The sequence below is a fragment of the Parasteatoda tepidariorum genome, chromosome 7, assembly GCF_043381705.1.
Source record: "Parasteatoda tepidariorum isolate YZ-2023 chromosome 7, CAS_Ptep_4.0, whole genome shotgun sequence".
In the NCBI taxonomy this organism is placed as follows: Eukaryota; Metazoa; Arthropoda; class Arachnida; order Araneae; family Theridiidae; genus Parasteatoda; species Parasteatoda tepidariorum.
Window position 1 is genome coordinate 72,223,281 of NC_092210.1, and position 16,945 is coordinate 72,240,225.

At 30.7% G+C, this 16,945-nt stretch overlaps 2 protein-coding genes across 2 annotated transcripts in view; both read left to right on the top strand.

The window, feature by feature from the left end:
* Positions 1–16,518, top strand: part of LOC107445560 (enteropeptidase-like) — a 40,297-nt gene extending 23,779 nt beyond the window's left edge. The window contains exons 9-16 of the mRNA XM_071183385.1: positions 1,365–1,529; positions 3,014–3,239; positions 4,068–4,178; positions 6,290–6,515; positions 8,784–8,910; positions 9,901–10,057; positions 12,381–12,499; positions 16,278–16,518. Coding sequence (XP_071039486.1) covers positions 1,365–1,529; positions 3,014–3,239; positions 4,068–4,178; positions 6,290–6,515; positions 8,784–8,910; positions 9,901–10,057; positions 12,381–12,499; positions 16,278–16,463 — 1,317 coding nt within the window. The 3' untranslated portion in view covers positions 16,464–16,518. The remainder of the gene's footprint in view (positions 1–1,364; positions 1,530–3,013; positions 3,240–4,067; positions 4,179–6,289; positions 6,516–8,783; positions 8,911–9,900; positions 10,058–12,380; positions 12,500–16,277) is intronic.
* Positions 1–16,945, top strand: part of LOC107445558 (chymotrypsin B-like) — an 83,848-nt gene that overhangs the window by 64,568 nt on the left and 2,335 nt on the right. The gene's annotated exons all lie outside the window — the stretch shown is intronic.

Below are 16,945 nucleotides of genomic sequence, written 5' to 3' on the forward strand. Positions count from 1 at the left end.
AAAGAGGTACTTATTTATTTTTTGCTAAATTTTGAAATAGCCTGTTCTAAAATTCACGCAACAAGTAACAGGTTTTTAAGCAAAATTTGAGAATTTTTAATTGATTCGAAAAGTATAAAGCAATATAGAGTTATGCATTGATTATCGGATAAATGACCTCCATGTTTTTGCTGACATATATGCTTTATTTTAGCGAAATTTTCAGTTACCATTTTATACAACAGTGGCAGTGCTCATTTTACAAAATCATATTTTTTTACTTCAGAAATGGATATTTAGTGACTTGTTGGCATAAACATTAGACTTGAGAAAAAAATTCAAAAAAATAGTTTATACAATTTAAAATAGAGAACAACCAGGGATATTTAAAATATTGCACATCAACAAAAGCGCGTTTTTTCCGTGGAAATCCAATTTTATTGAGAGTTGATAATTTACAAATTATCAACTATCTATTTTTGAAGGCACGATTTTATTGAACAAATTTAACGAAACTAAATTCTTGTGTTTATTTTGGGAAACTATTAATGTTTTAGATGAGATGTAAGAATAACTTGAGAAATTAAAGAAAAACAAAGTAAACGATAACAAATAGAGTATATCGTTTTTTGTTGTATTTTTCAATAATTGCTTGATTCTTTTAATTAAGAATATCTACTTTATCAAGAATTATCTGAGATTAAGATAAAGTGAGTAGTGCTAGCAAGATTTTGAATTAGATAACGAACTTTTATTTAATGTATGATTAGTTAACAGTTGTTTTTAACAATTTAATTGTTGAATTTCATACGTTTTCATGCCGTCCTACTCTCTGTACTTCTTTTCTGTATACCTTCTTAGTTTCAAATTTCTAAGTCTAACAGATTTTCTGATGCAAAGCAAAATGCAACGTAAAACGAAAAAAGTGATAAAAAAAATTCGTGAAAAAGCATTTAAAATTACAATTGCTTTCAATTAAATTATAATTTTGAAAAGAAAACTGTGCTAAGTTCAAAAAATAAACTCCTTTTCAGCATACCAAATTTTAACTCTGAAGTTCCATTCCTGTGGCCTGTAGAGCGGTCCGTATGGTGTTTATTCTTACAAGTTTAACAGTTATTAATTTTCGAACTAATTGTTAATGTTAAATTTTTTTATTACACTGTACATTTTTCTTCACTCCTTTGTAATATCAAGTTTTTTACAGTTTTTGCACCACAAAACAAACCACACGGTTAAGTTGAACAACCAAAACAGCGGAGGCCGATCTAGCGATTTTTTAGTATAAAAATGTTTCTCATATTACTACTGAGAAACGGTCTAACAACTTGTTGAGATGAAACACATAAAATGTTGATTTAAATGAGTACTAAAATGATATTTCTTTTGTTACAGCAATTGTTTTGAGCATTCCGTATGATCGACAGTGTCACATACTGTATGAACACGATGCAACTATTAAAGGTGAAGTCATCAGTCCCTTCTATGATGAAGGAGCTTATCCAGATGATTTGTGGTGTGAATACAGGATAAGGGCACCACAAGGACACGTTAGTATATTCGGTATTTTTCCATTATACCGGCGCAAATCTTGCCAAGCAAACTTTTTGGTGACAGCACACAGTTGCCGGAACAAATCACACAAAACAGACTTTAATGGCTACAACACACAGCATACACATGAAAAAAAAACAGTTAATAAGTGGTTGAAAAAAACTTCGGAGGCATAAATACTTTAATGTCGCTTAAAATTTTTTAGAATGGGGCTTCCGTTTGCCTTCTCCACATAAATTACGCAAGATAACTTTCGAGATGGTGCGTCGTTCCTCTGTGTTTCTTAATTCGCCATTTCGCTCTAGCCCACAGTCTCTCTATTTTTTTGCGTGTGTGTTTCAGTTTCCGGATCTACAAGGATTGTATTTATGGTTCACTTTGAAATGTTCGAAACATTCATCGTCCAGCTTACTAGTGCAGTATGATTTCCATGAATCGGAACACCATTTAACTGAAGTTAATTCTTCGCTGCTACAATAAATAAACCACAGACACTTCAAAGAGCTCATTGCCATGTGCTCACCATGTGCCTTTACGGATACTTCTATTGCAGTGACAAGATGAAAGGTTGCAACGCCATTGAATTTCATCTCCCATACACAATTTCATTTCATGATTCTTATCTCAAGTTGCGATTTCAACCAAAACGTCTTTTTCCTGAAAGAATCTGGCCGCTTCTTCCTCTGTTTTGGGCAAATCCCAAATTTTCCTCTCTTTTTCGTTAATTTTTCGTACTAAGAAAAAGACGTGACCGATAAAAAAATGGCCGCGACTTGCTTTGAAAATGTGGTGACAAAAGGTTACCAGCGGAGATATTCAGTTTGGCATTGGTTGCATCATTATTGGAGCCCTTATCGCCTGCGCCGGTATAATGGAAAAGTACCCATTTTACTATATATTATTTAAATAATACAAAACGTTGACGAAAAAATTCGCATTTTAGCAATTTGAAAATAAATATTCAATATGTTGAATAAGAACCTCCTTTAAATATTCATAATTAGAATGCATCAAATATGATATAAAAAAAGTATACACATAAGCGGTCATAAATTAATAATTGTCGGATCGCTAGTGTGGAACGAGGAAATGAAAACTTCTAAACTGTATGTTTGCCGCAAGAAGTTTGATCCCAACTCTCCATACGGCAAAGTTAAAACTTCGTAAATGTCTTCTTCGTATATACAAAATTTGATAACGAATCGTATACGCATAAGAGATCACAAATTAATGTTTGGCGAATCGCTAATGAGAAGAGCGGCAATTCAAAAGCGCCTTCAAAACCAGTTTGATTGCCGTTAGAAGTTTGAGCTCATACTAATTTATCGTTTTCAACACCTCTGTGCTTTTTCTGCAATGTCAAAACTTCTTTAGAGCTTCCCATGTAAGAAATCCTATTGCAAGAACTAAATAATTTGAATGTCATTTTTATTTTAAAACTTTACACTGAAAAATTATTTTTCTTTTTATTTCAACACAGAGAATTAAACTAACCTTTAAGGATCTAGATATTGATCCTACTGGTGACACCTTAGTGGTTTTTTCAAAAGCCAAGGAAAGTATTTTGGCTGAATTTAGCGGAAGCCAACTTCCAAAGCCAGTTCTCTCGAAACCTGATGAAAGTGAGATAATGCTTCTGTTTTTCACTGACTTCATGATTGCAGGCAGGGGATTTATAATACAATATGAGTCAGCGCCTGATATGGGTAAGTAATAAAAAAAAATTCTATTAATTTTAAACAAACGCGAAAATAGTTTTTTTTTTCAATTGTAATTTTTTTTATGTCATTTATAAATAAAAAAGCAACCAATAGCAAAGATATCATATTTAGTTGTGTCGATTTCTAAGATAAAATGATTTTTATGCTATGAGAACAATTGAGAAAGTATTTTTAGCAATACTGTATGCTATGCTTTGAATACTAAAATCAAAGCTATTTCGTGTCTTTCAGAAAATTAGTCAGTGCAAATATTTTTTAAGGGGATGATAAATTAGCATAATTTAAAACAGATTTTTCATTGAAAGGATTTACATTAAATGTTTCAAGAGATTACTTTTGCACATGTGCGTATCAAGTGTACACATTGATGTGTAAAGAAAATTACAATACTAACAATAAACCATCATCAGATTCTCAATTCTGATACAGTGCATTACGACTCAACATTTCTTGTGGTTTACTTAGACATGCAAAAAACAGATCCAAGAGTTATTGAGGCTAGTTGTGAGGATTAATCTTAATGAACATAAAAGATAAGGAATTTATTGCTTTTGGGAGGACATTACTAAGAGCTTCAGGTTAAGAGAAAATATTGCCCAGTGTATTTTCAGTGTCCAAATAATATTGAAACAGCATCAACTGCACTAATCGTGGAAAATGAACCTGGTCCATCAACTTAATCCAAAAGTGCATGTTCGAAATTAAAATTGCCTTAGGAAATGTGTATAAGATTCCTAACACCATTGGTGAAATGTCTTTTGTACTTGATCTTTTGAAATTAATATTTTAACTGCTATCATTTTTTCTTTTCAGAGCTCTGCAACAAAAATGAAGGAGTTTGCAGGAATCGCAATTGTTACTCTCTATCTAAAAAGTGTGATGGTATCGATGATTGTGGTGATGGGACAGACGAGGAAAAATGCGGTAAATGAGGAAAATTATTTGAAAATATTTCTGACAGGCTTTCTTTCTATCTTTTCTGACAGGAGTAGCAGTTTAGCTATCTTTTCTGACAGGAGTAGCAGTTTAAAGTTTTTAAATAATTGAATTAAAACAGACTCGTTGGAAAAAATTTAATTTTAAAAGTAAGGTAAATTTTAATTTCAAAAATCAAAAAAATTGGAAGCGTTAACCTAAATTGCGATTTTTTAAAATAAAACTTGATTTTCAAAATGATTTAAAATACGCATATGAAAAAAATATTTTCCAATCTTCAGATGTTTTTACTCGTTTTCATCATAATTTTAAATAGTTAAGGAAATTAATTATAAAAATTTAAGCAGTCTTAATGATTCTTAAAATTTTTGTCCAATTTATCTCAAAACTAACTGCTCGTTTACCACTGATGCAATTTTTTTTGGATGAGGAAAATTTCTATTTTACATATTTCCAAATAAATAAGTGATACATTTACAATTATGTCACAGAAAATATTTTAAAAATGCTGCGAAAACGAAGATTTATCCGGATCAAAAGCAAATAAGTCCTAATAAAAGTAAAACTTCTGCAGGCTACGAGATCTACATTAGTTTTATAAGTACATGCTGTTAAACGAAGAAATTTGGATGAAAATTATACTCATATTCGAAATACATTATTTTGAGAAAACGTAATTTAAAATTTGTTCATGTATTGTATTGTAAAACCAACAAAATGCGCAGTATCCATGAATACGTTTGTCGCTTAAATTAAGTTTTAATTTATATGGCTTCAGATTCGAAAATTAGCAGCTGGATCATAGTTGTTGTTCACAGTTAAGTACCATTATTCTAACGGTATAACGAAAGATAACTAATTATTGCAGTGTTGCTTTAATCTTAAAATACGTATGAATATTTTGGGGCAATATAATCAGAAACTGATATTTTTGCATAAACTTTTACTAAGCACCGTTTCTATTTAGCAGTTATTTTACCAATCTGCAAATATTAATTCCATTAGCTATCAGATCAAGATTTATTTTCCTCACGGGAATTCGGTTTTTTATCAATATCACTCCCAAAATATGATCCCCTGAACAATATGAAAATGTAACTTGCTACATATATTGCTCAAGTGCTTCGTATGCAGCGACATTAAAATTTCCTAGTTAATGTAGTATAAAACCAAATCTGATTCAAAAATATTTTCCCCTCCTAACTCTTCATAGGAAGACTTTTTTTTCTTTAATTAAAAACAAGATTATTGAAAATAAATATTTATTGCGTTTGAGGAATACGTGGTATCTGCTCTTGATGTTCACACTCTATGGGTCATTTAAGCCAATGCCAAGTGTCATCTAAGCCTTGTGCCTCTATGTGCCATCGAGGGTATTTTTTACCTGCACGAATATCTTTACGTTGCACAAATGATAATGAAATAATTTAGTGCAGAAATGTTCCAAGAGATATTTTTTTTTTATAAAAGTTTACAATTTTCAAGAAAATGATGAATGAAACGGTTTGAAGGTTTACTCTCAAGAAAATATCTTTCTTTTGATTTACATTACTTAAACACATTGGTTTTGCTGCCAAGTCTTAATATTTTGCAGATCTCAGTGAATAAATATATATAGCAACAATCGTTGAGTGTTTTTGGTAGTGAAGAAGATTCCAAATCCAGGTGACGGTAAAAAGTGAACGATTAACTTGATAAAGCGTTTCTTTTGGTAGCAAATTAAAATGTAAAATATGAATCTTTGTCACGAACAATTCAAGTGAAAGTTATGGTTTTACAGATTTCACTGATTGGAAGCTTGAATTCAGAAAATAAGGACAATGCATTATCTTTATTTGCTATGAGCAACGAGTGAACTTCGAATATATTCTATAATATTTCCCAAAAATAGCACATAGAGTCTTCATTCACTCATGCAACTTCACACTTTTTATGCTCTTATTTATTTTTTCGTATTTAAATACTAATTTTTGTAACCTACATAAATCTTTGATTTCATTTTTACAAAGATTCCTAAAATATTTCTGAAGACAGTCTTTACGAGACACGTTTCATAGGACCAAATTTATTTAATTTATTCTTATTTTCACCAACTACAGGAAAACCAGTAGCTCTACCATCTGAAGAGTGTGGACAAACTCCTATCACCCCCAACACCATGTACAGTTCTCCTGATAGGCAGGTTGGGGGTATTCCAGTAGTTCCCAACAGTTGGCCCTGGCAAGTTTCATTGCAACACACCTACAAGGAACCCAACGCTCATTTTTGTGGAGGTTCCCTCATTAGTCCGCAATGGGTGCTGACGGCTGCTCACTGTGTGGTTGGGTAAGATAAAACGCAGATTCAGAAAATTTGACTTTGACTTTATTTATGCAAATACTACGATGAAGGATTTATTACTTTACTTGCTTGTTGAATACACTTCATTTTTGTGCAGGTGCTTCAGTACTGGATTTTACATACCGTTTCGGAACGTGTTGAATGAGAATAACGCTATCTTAATATGGTGCTAAGTTGTACCATAATATCGTACTTCTTGAATTTTATTGCATGATATTATATTATTTAGAGTTCAACTTTTACAAATAAGCACAGTTAAATTTATCATCTTATTCATGAAGCAGCAAGTTTGTACGCATTATGGTTCATAGCACCTAATTATGTGATCGCAGTTAATAGAATAATGTCCGTTGTCATTCTAAGTACTATCCGCTGCTGAGGGACATAGATTTCCTGTTGAGAGACATAACAATGATTCAAGAAAGGGGGAAAAAGTGTGCTTTAGTCAATGAATAAATGATGTCATACATAAAAGAATTTATTTCAAAATTTATTTCCAAATTTCGAATTAAATTTATACTAACTAATTATATAAATTTTGTGAAACCCAACGCCATTAAAACCATTAATAAGTCTTTTTTTAGAATATCTACGATAATTTTACCGATTGTTGTTTTTTTGGAGCAATCCTATTTGCTCCAAAAAATAGCTGTTTAAATGGCATTAATTTAGTTTTCGTAGTAGAAAGTAGGAGTAGAAGTTTTTTTTATAACAACAAAATATTTTCAGAATCTCCAGAGCCCAAGGTCAAGAAAACTGAGTTTAGTTTTTAGATGCCCTATTGAACTCAAAATTTCCCAAAATTCTTAACTTGATATTTCCGAAACTAAACAGATTAAATTCAATAAATAAAAAACTTGCATCTAATGGAAAACACATTAAGTGTATACTTTCAATGAATGCTTCAAGTGAACTGGGTAAATTTAAATGAGTAATTGGGTTTACGAGTATAAAAGCTGGGAGAAATTCAATGAACGCTTCAAGTGAACTGGGTAAATTTAAATGAGTAATTGAATACTCATTTAAATTTACCCAGAATTACCGAGTATAAAAGCTGGGAGAAATCCAATGAATGCTTTAAGTGAACTGGGTAAATTTAACTGAGTAATTGGGTTTACGAGTATAAAAGCTGGGTAAAATTCAATGAATGCTTCAAGTGAACTGGGTAAATTTAAATGAGTAATTGGGTTTACGAGTATAAAAGATGGGAGAAATTTGTTTAAAATTCGCGAAAGCTTACTTTATCCATAGACGCGACATTTGCATAAGAAAAATAAAAATTATTTCATACCTAGATGAATTACTACACATTTTAGTTGTTCTTTTAACATTTATACTCCAGAGATATGTAACAATTAAACACTCCAAGGATGTTCTCAATTAATTAAATATTACTTCGATCGCAATGGTTTCTGAACAAATTGTAATCTCTTTTTTAAAAAACAAATCACCTGCATACGAAATAAGATTACATGGATGTAGGCTAAGTTATAAAAACTACTGATTTCAAGAGCACTAAAATGAAGAAACAAATTTTATATTTACGAAAAAAGTAGGACGCATCAATTTCCTATGCTGTGAGAGGGATGAATTTCGTAGATAATAATTAAGATTTACTAATAGTTAAGATTTACTAATAGTAAAGATTTACTAATAGTTAAGATTTACTAATAGTTCAGATTTACTAATAGTTAAGATTTACTAATAGTTAAGATTTACTACTTAATCTTAATTAAGATAATAATTAAGATTAATAATTAAGATTCACTACGAAAGTGATACGTTTTTCGTCCAAGAAAAATACAATCATTTTCTTCCTTTTAGTGAGCCACAAAAATGTAATTTTTTAAATTTTATTTTATTTTGATATTATTTTGTGCGTATCTTTTTATTTTATCGATTCAAGTAATGTTTAAAGGTATTTTTTTCTTTAACAAATTATTTTGCGTTTTGAAAAGAAAAATATTGTTCCGATGGAAAAAACATTTTTTTTCACTATATCCCGAAGAACACTCGATTGTTGAGCTAACGTAAATGTCAAAAAGGATTATTTTACTCATAAACAACTCTAATTTATTGTAAGTCGAATAATATTTTTCTAGCACATAAATAAATTTTTTTGTTCTGCTATTTTGATATTTCCAACAGTATCTAATGCGAAGACCACAAGGGAGTTCATATTACTCTCAATTTGTTTTGTCTTTTGATAAAAAAAATAATTTTACTTGAACAATCATTACAATCACTTTTCAGAAAATCACATGACCCTCATGATATGAAGATTGTTCTAGGAAGTCATGGTAAATATAATAAAACGAAGTACGAAGTCGTAAGAGTGGCAGAGAGGATTATATCCTATCCAGATTTAGAGGGAGAACAGGTAAACCATTTAAGTTTCATATGGACTTTTTTCTGAGCTTGAGTTAAAAAAACTTTGTATCCCAAGTTTATTCAAAAATTCTACAAATAAAATGCATTTTTTAAAAATTTAGACTTGTTGAACATGCTATTCTATTTTTTATTTCAGCTGAGATGTATGACATTTACTCAGTTGATGACATTAAGTTACTTTATACTAAGTCATGACATAAGCTAAGTAAATGAAGTTACTTCTTACTAAGTCATGACATCAGCTAAATAAATGAAGTTACGTCATTTACTCTGCTGATGATTTGAAGCATACATGAAGCTACGCCTCTGAATCGCTATAAGCATCAGCAGTAAATATTTTTTGCAGAAATATGTCTGCAAAGATTATTACTGTAAGCTGAAGAACTAGAAAAAAATCGAATTCTTTTTGTACTATTTTATTTTATGATTCAAAGTCATTTTTCCTGATTTTAAGTATAAAATAAAATATCCATTCTAAACATTTGGAGAAATAAACAATGTACAAACATTTGGACAAAATAACAAATAAAATGTACTTTTTAAAAATTTACACATGTCAAACATGTTATTCTATTTTTCATTTCAGCTGAGATATATGACATTTACGCAGAAGATGACATGAAGTTACTTTATACTAAGTCGTGACATAAGCTAAGTAAATGAAGTTACTTCATACTAAGTCATGACATCAGCTAAGTAAATGAAGTTACGTCATTTACTCTGCTGATGATTTGAAGCATACATGAAGCTACGCCTCTGAATCGCTATAAGCATCAGCAGTAAATATTTTTTGCAGAAATATGTCTGGAAAGATTATTACTTTAAATTGAAGAACTAGAAAAAAATCGAATTCTTTTTGCACGATTTTATTTTATGATTCAAAGCCATTTTTTTTCTGATTTTAAGTATAAAATAAAATATCCATTCTAAAAATTTGGACAAATTAAATTATGTTATTCTATTTTTTTAAAAATTTCAGATGAGATACATGACACTTACCCATGACGTAGCTTTAGTGAAATTGAATGCTCCAGTAACTTATAGTGATGGCATTCAACCCGTTTGCTTGCCGAATATCGGTTGGGAAATTAAACCAGGAACGGTATGTTATTCCACTGGATGGGGAGAAACCAGAGGTAATAAAGGTTTTATTTTTCGGTTTAGGTGAGTCTTAACTATTAAACCACGGAACAATCTAGGTCATAAAGTCGATTCTTTTGCTTAACGTAAATTTCACATACATTCTACTTTTTTTTAAGCAAATCTGAAAAGAAATTTGTGCATACAACTTAAATCTAGAGCCACCAAATTATTTTATCATCGGTTTTCAGTAAATATTGCCTATAAATTTTAAAGGAACAACATTGATATTAATTGACCCCTAAATAATTAATTGATTAAAATAAAGGCTACGTAAGATTAAAGTTAACCATTTTAATTCATTTCCTCCTTATCGAATTTCTTTTATAACTTTTTGTATTATAGAATGTCAATTCACGTTCATCTTCCAAATACCGTGAAAAAACTAATGGCGGAAGCATGCAAAACATTTGCAAATATGAAAGCTAAAAATAAAGTAATAACTGCATTTGTCACTGTATTAATAATTTCATATATATAATGTAAAATAAAATGTAAAATGTCAAATATGATGTAAAAAAAAAGATTACATTGTGATTGAATTTTTTCTTTTTATTTAAGTGTAGATTTTTAAAGCGTCATATTGTCATTAAACTCCTTTTTCTAAGTAAAAAATTTTAAAGTACCATTTTTTTTACGCTTGTGAAATGGCTGAAAACAGACTAAATGATAAACAGGGTTTCTACTAAATAATATAACACTCCAAAAAATATTGATTAATTTTAATTGTTGGGAGAAACAATTGTTCTCGCATTATTCCCGTGACTGCACTTTCTATAAGTGCAGACGATTTCTGTTTAAAGCAAAATATTTAGAATCAGTTTAAAGATGGAATTGAAAAGATTGATGTTTGAACAATTTTTCGATCGTGGATTTTCTGCAGGGAGAATCTTTAAGCAGTTAAAATCTTTTAGGTTTAATAGAACATTTATATATAGAACTATANGGATACTAATAGCTGTAAAGATTGACCCAGGTCTGGTCATCTATGTTCAGTTCGTACAAAAGAGTGTACATTAAAAGAATTCGTTAAACGATACGACGATATCCACAACGTTTTGTTAATGAAAAAGCTGCAGAAGAGAACGCGAATTGGAGAACTATGAAAGTTATATTAAATGAAGACCTGGGCTTTTGCCCTTATCACAAATGAAAAGTTCAAGGTTGGAAAACTGCACAAAAATTAACAAGGTTACAAAGATGTAAGATATTGTTAAACCAGAGCTGTAACGAAAGTATTGAGAAAATAATTTTTTATGGTAAGAAAACATTTTGCTCAGAGTAAAGTTATAATGCTAAAAGTAATGATATATATTCAGCAACCTTCGGATGTATCTGAAAGTGTTCAAATTGTACAACGCTTTCAGAACAAGAATACCGCAATGCCTTGGGCTGCAGGGTCAAATAACGGAAAATTTCATCTGAAATTCATTAATAAAGGAGTAAAAATCAATGCTGAATATTACAAAAAGAAAGTATTGACTGCGCATTATTGCCACGTGATGACAGATTGTATCCCCAAAAGGATTGGATATTTCAGTAAGATTCTACACCATCACACTGAGCCAAAACAGCACAGGCTTGGCTCCATGTCAATTGCCCGAAGTTCATCAAGCAAGAAGATTGGCCCCTTTCTTCATTGAATCTAAATGCTTTAGACTCTTATATTTGCGGAAGTTTTGAGTTAATGCCAAGCAGCACAGAAGTTAAGACTTTCTCAGTGCTTCTATATAGCATGAATGGGACAAATTACCTATTAAATTGTTAAACTGATTCGTGCTGCCATCGGACAACAGTGTAAGAGATCATCTTGAAAAATCAATAAAGATGGTGGTCAATTCCAATTTTTTTTTAAAATTTTAACTTCCATTTATAGCATTCATCATATTTGCGTATTTATCACTTTCTATTTAATATCTGTACAATAAAGTGATTTGATATTTGTAACAGTATTTTGTAGCCACCACTCTGTAGTTCTAAATTCCTTGGTAATTTTCTTTAAATTTAGATTTTCAATGAGAAAACATTATAATTTTCATCAATATATTGTTATCAGATTGATTTAAAAACAAATCTACATGATTCTAAGCGATGGCAAAGAAAATATAATTTTTAAGCATCTTTTAAGACTTCGTCCTTTCATCTATTTATACCAATATTGCATATAGTTTTCTATTTTTTTTTAAAAACAAGATTACCTAGATGATATAGGCTCTGTTCTCATATGCCTCTATCCTACTGTGTTTCTCTATAAGACTTGATCGAAAAGACTAAAAATTATTTTCCTCAAAATCGTTATGAGTATAACTTATATTTCAGGCTCTGGATTTGCAGCTGTTCTTAAACAAACTGAGCAAATTGTACAGTCAAAAGATAACTGTTCATACGACTTAAAAACACAAGTGTGTGTGTCTAAAACCAACCAATCTCCTTGTCACGTAAGTATGTCATTCCTTCTACAAACAGACTAAACTACTTAGAGAAAAATCTTAGAGAAGTAAATTGCTTAAATATATAGTGCCTATTAAATAAATAAGAAACTGAAGTAGTAAGATATTACCAGATAGAAAGCTTCATGCTCTTCAAAAATATACGAAATTGAAATGACAATCGACATGTTTCAAGAGAATTATTTTAGAAATGGACACCTGCTTTTGATGCATTTGAAACATATCAACTATCATTTCAATTTTGTAAATTTTTAAAGAGCATCAAGTTTTCTATCAGGTAATATAGACCCTAGCTTGCGTTTGCATGTAATATTACAACAATAACGATCAAGTAATCGTTATTCTATAGAATACATAGTTAAATCTTGACATAATCAATAATTTTATAAACTTTAACTAGTTCCATTCATTAAATTCCTAGTTATTCTATGAAATAACTCATTTCACATTTTAACGGTAACATATACATATGAAAATAGTCCAATTCTAAAAGATTTTGGGGTCACAGAAGTTAACCTATCTCATTTAAATGATCCAAACAGTTGGGCGAGAGTTGAATTATTTTTAATGATTCTATTTCTCATTACCATGTACAGGTTTCTAATGATATGATTAAACGAATGTTAAATTAGTTGCATTTATCGTCTGAAGAAAAAAAAATTTTGTTGAGGAAAAAGAGAAAATTTACATTTTATTGGGATGCGATTTAATGTGGAAATTATGTAATGGAAATAAATTAGAACTTTTTATAAGGTTTTATTGTGACGAAACTTTATTCGGTTATTGTATTAGTGGAGTTACGCAATCTATGAATTTAGGAATTCATTCAGTCAATGTATGTATTTTGGTAACGAAAACCGTAACGAACTTTGATGATGATTTAAATATTAGTTTAAGGAAACTTTTGATGTATCTTCTGAAGATAAAAATTGTTGTTCATTGATCGATATTTTAGAGGCAGATTTAAGTCTTAACCCTAATTTGTTAAATCTTTTTTTTTTGCGATTTCGAGAGAATTTTATTGGGATTATAACAGATATAGAGAAGGCATTTTTGCTCATTTCTTTAAATGAAAACGAAAAGAAGTTGCCTGCTCATTCTTTGGTTAAATCAGATGCCGTCAAGTGAGATTAGGAATTTTTGGAACACTAAAGTTACATTCAGGGTTAAGTCTTCGCCATTTCCTTTGTCCGCTACTGTTAAGCACCATATAAAGAAATTTAAAGATAAGATTCATACGAGTTATATAATTAAAGATAAGATTCACTCTATGTTGATGACCTAATTACAAATGTCAATAATCTGGAAGATGCTATTGAGTTGTGTAAGGAAGCAAATAACATTATTATACCAGTCAAAATGGACTTACGTGTTTTTAAAACAAACTGCTTTGAACTTTCGGAATACTGGCAAGAAACGAAATTCCAAGAACCTTCAAACATAGTTTGATTCCTAATAAAGGATTAGGCGTCATATGGGAGGGACTCCATAAAGGATGAACTGAAATTGGATTTATCTTCCAAAAACTTTTTTTTCTCTAGCCCTATTTCAGTGGTTCATGCGATTTTGCAACTATCATGCATAATTTTTGACCCTCTTGGTTTGATAACTACATTCACGATTCGAGCAAAGATATTGTTGCAACTTACTGGGCAAAGAGGACTTGGATGGGAAAATGAGTTGCCTAATGATTTGAAAAGAAAATGGAAGAAATGGACGCTTAAAATACAAAACTGAAACACATTTTCGACTTGAAAACTTCGATTTTCATATACAGATTTTCTGTGTTGCCAATGAATTAGCTTTCGGAACTATAGTCTACCTCAAATACGTCAATAAGTGAGAACTTTGCAAAGTTCGTTTCGTCTTTGCAAAGGCTCGAGTTGCACTTGTTAAGCAAATTTACGTCATCGAAACTAGAGCTTTAATCCGCTACCCTTGGTCCAAGAGTGGTTAACTCCCTACGAAGAGTTTTCACATAGCGAACAATTATATTTATAGAATGATTCTAAGGTGACTTTACACTGGATTGAAGGGTGTGTTAATAATTGGAAATCCTTTGCTAGGAACAGAGTAATGTAAATCCAAGCGAAAACTGAACCAAAAAATTGGAGACATTGTTGTGGTATTGATAATCCATCTGATTCGTTGACACGTGGTTGCAAATCAAGCGAACTGAAAGAAGGCGATATATAATGGCATAGACCAAATTAGTTTAGCATTGAAAATTCAGAATGGTATGGTAGTAAAGGTTTCAATTCTTTGATTAGCGAAAACTTGGACTACGAAATTCTTATTGAGAAATGAATCAAGATCATGAACTTTAATTTGAATGCTTGAAAAGAAGAAAGCCAGTCTAATATGTTGAACGTCATAAATAAAATTTCCTCATAGACTAAATTGCAAAGAGTATTTGCCTGGTGTATAAGATTTGTTGTGAATTGCAAGTTTACACTACTACCGTTAGTGGTTGTTTAACGACTGCAGAGATTCGAAACACTAGTAATTCTGTTGTGAAGATAGTTCAGGAATATGCTTTTAGTACTGAAATGGAATATCTGCGGAAGGAGAAGATACTTCCAATAAATAACATACTTTGTTTGTTACTGCTTTATCTTTGAAATTAAAGCTTGAATGAATGTAAAAACATTTTATGAATCCCTTAAGGATTCACGAGAGGGATGTTTCTGTCTGAAATAATTCTCGATATGAATATAGATGGTAGATCAAAGTCACGTGATTAGGCAATGCTTATTTTTATGTTTTATGCATTTTGTAGTTTAGGCGTCTGTGTCGCAATTATGTGTCTGTGTCGCAATAAAGTTGCCGTTTTTGAAACTGGCATGGAAATTCTCGAAAAATTATTTTCCCGAGAAGGAATCTTTTACAAAGCTGATTGGTAAACATGTTTTTCCGTAACGCCTAATTTAAATACTTGGATGAATAAATTATTAACTAATTTGTAAAAGTCTATTTTCGAAATAGGTGGAAGGACTTCTTAAAAACTTAGGTATTGTATCTTATTAAAACTTTGCACACTTCTCTCTAAATATAATTGATTACTAATTACATGATTGATTTTCGTTTCCCTTAATCACAACTTATTGTACATGGCCATACAGTCTAGGTACCTCCCCCCCAAAAAAAAATCACACTTTCTTGCATATAATTCTATTAGCAGTTCAAACGACATTTAAAAAACCTTCTTCTCATTATGAGCTACACTTTCTCTCTAAAAAGAAATTATTGTTTTTTCTTCTTAATAATAAGCTATCACTAGTTATTCTGTCCAATGTGAGGCTACTTTTATTAAGAAGTATCCGAAAATTAAATTAAGCTATCATGTGTTTTCCTTTCTGTTGCGAGGTTACTTTATTTAAGAAGTATCAGGAAATTAACTGTCAAATTCTAAACTTTTTGTGCGAGAGTTTCATAAAATATCAAGCTTTTAGGCGAAATTAAAGTTTGTATGAAATCTGGTGTTTGGGAATTACACCGGGAATTACTGTATAAAAAATATTGAAATAAAAAAAGCTGTAATAAATATTTCTTAGTAATAACATTTGTAATTTCTTAGAGTTCTGTGAAAATTTAATGAAGCATAAGTCGGAGTCGTACTCAAAAATTTAAATTTACCGACTCCTCAACTCTGAATTTTACATAGACTAGGCTCCAAATTCCAGTTTTTGTTAAAACTTATAACTCCAATTTCATATAGAATTTCACATTATAATAGTAATTAAATTGCAAATATTTTTAATTTCAGGGAGATAGTGGGGGACCACTATCATGCAGATTTGGTACTAAATGGTGGGTGTTTGGAGCTACAAGTTTTGGCACTGACTCCAACATGATGACCAGTCTCTGTGGAACACCCAACGCAAAAGGAGTTTTCTCAAGCATAGCAGATAAAGGCGATTGGATTCGTAAAGTGATAGAGAAGTTAAACTGAATGTTTTAAATAGTGTTATAAATTTACAGATAAAATAAAATAAATTATTGTCTTCTCTGTGTTTTTTTAAATTATAAATTGAAGAGTTTTTTTTCTTTTTTTTTGATGCTAGAGTTTGAGTGCCTGAAACTCTAGCACCCGTATTCACCACCACGAGTTATCTGCGGGTTATACATGGGTACGAGTTAAACCAGGGGTTAAATACGAAACGTTATTCTCCATCCAAAAACCACGGGTAACTCGCGAATTCTATCGTCAAATCTGGCCCGTAGTTTACTTTCCATTTCAGAGGAGTTATCGCCAAGTTAACCACAGATCGAGCTTGTAAAAAAACAAAATGAACAACTGTTATCACTGCTTTCGAGTTAGAAAATATTGAATTTCTTGAAACTGTTGTTAGGAGGAAAAGGTATGTCCAGGCTATAAGAAATAATAATTTAGAAGAGTTAAATGACATAGATTTTTTGACAGAAAGAATTTTT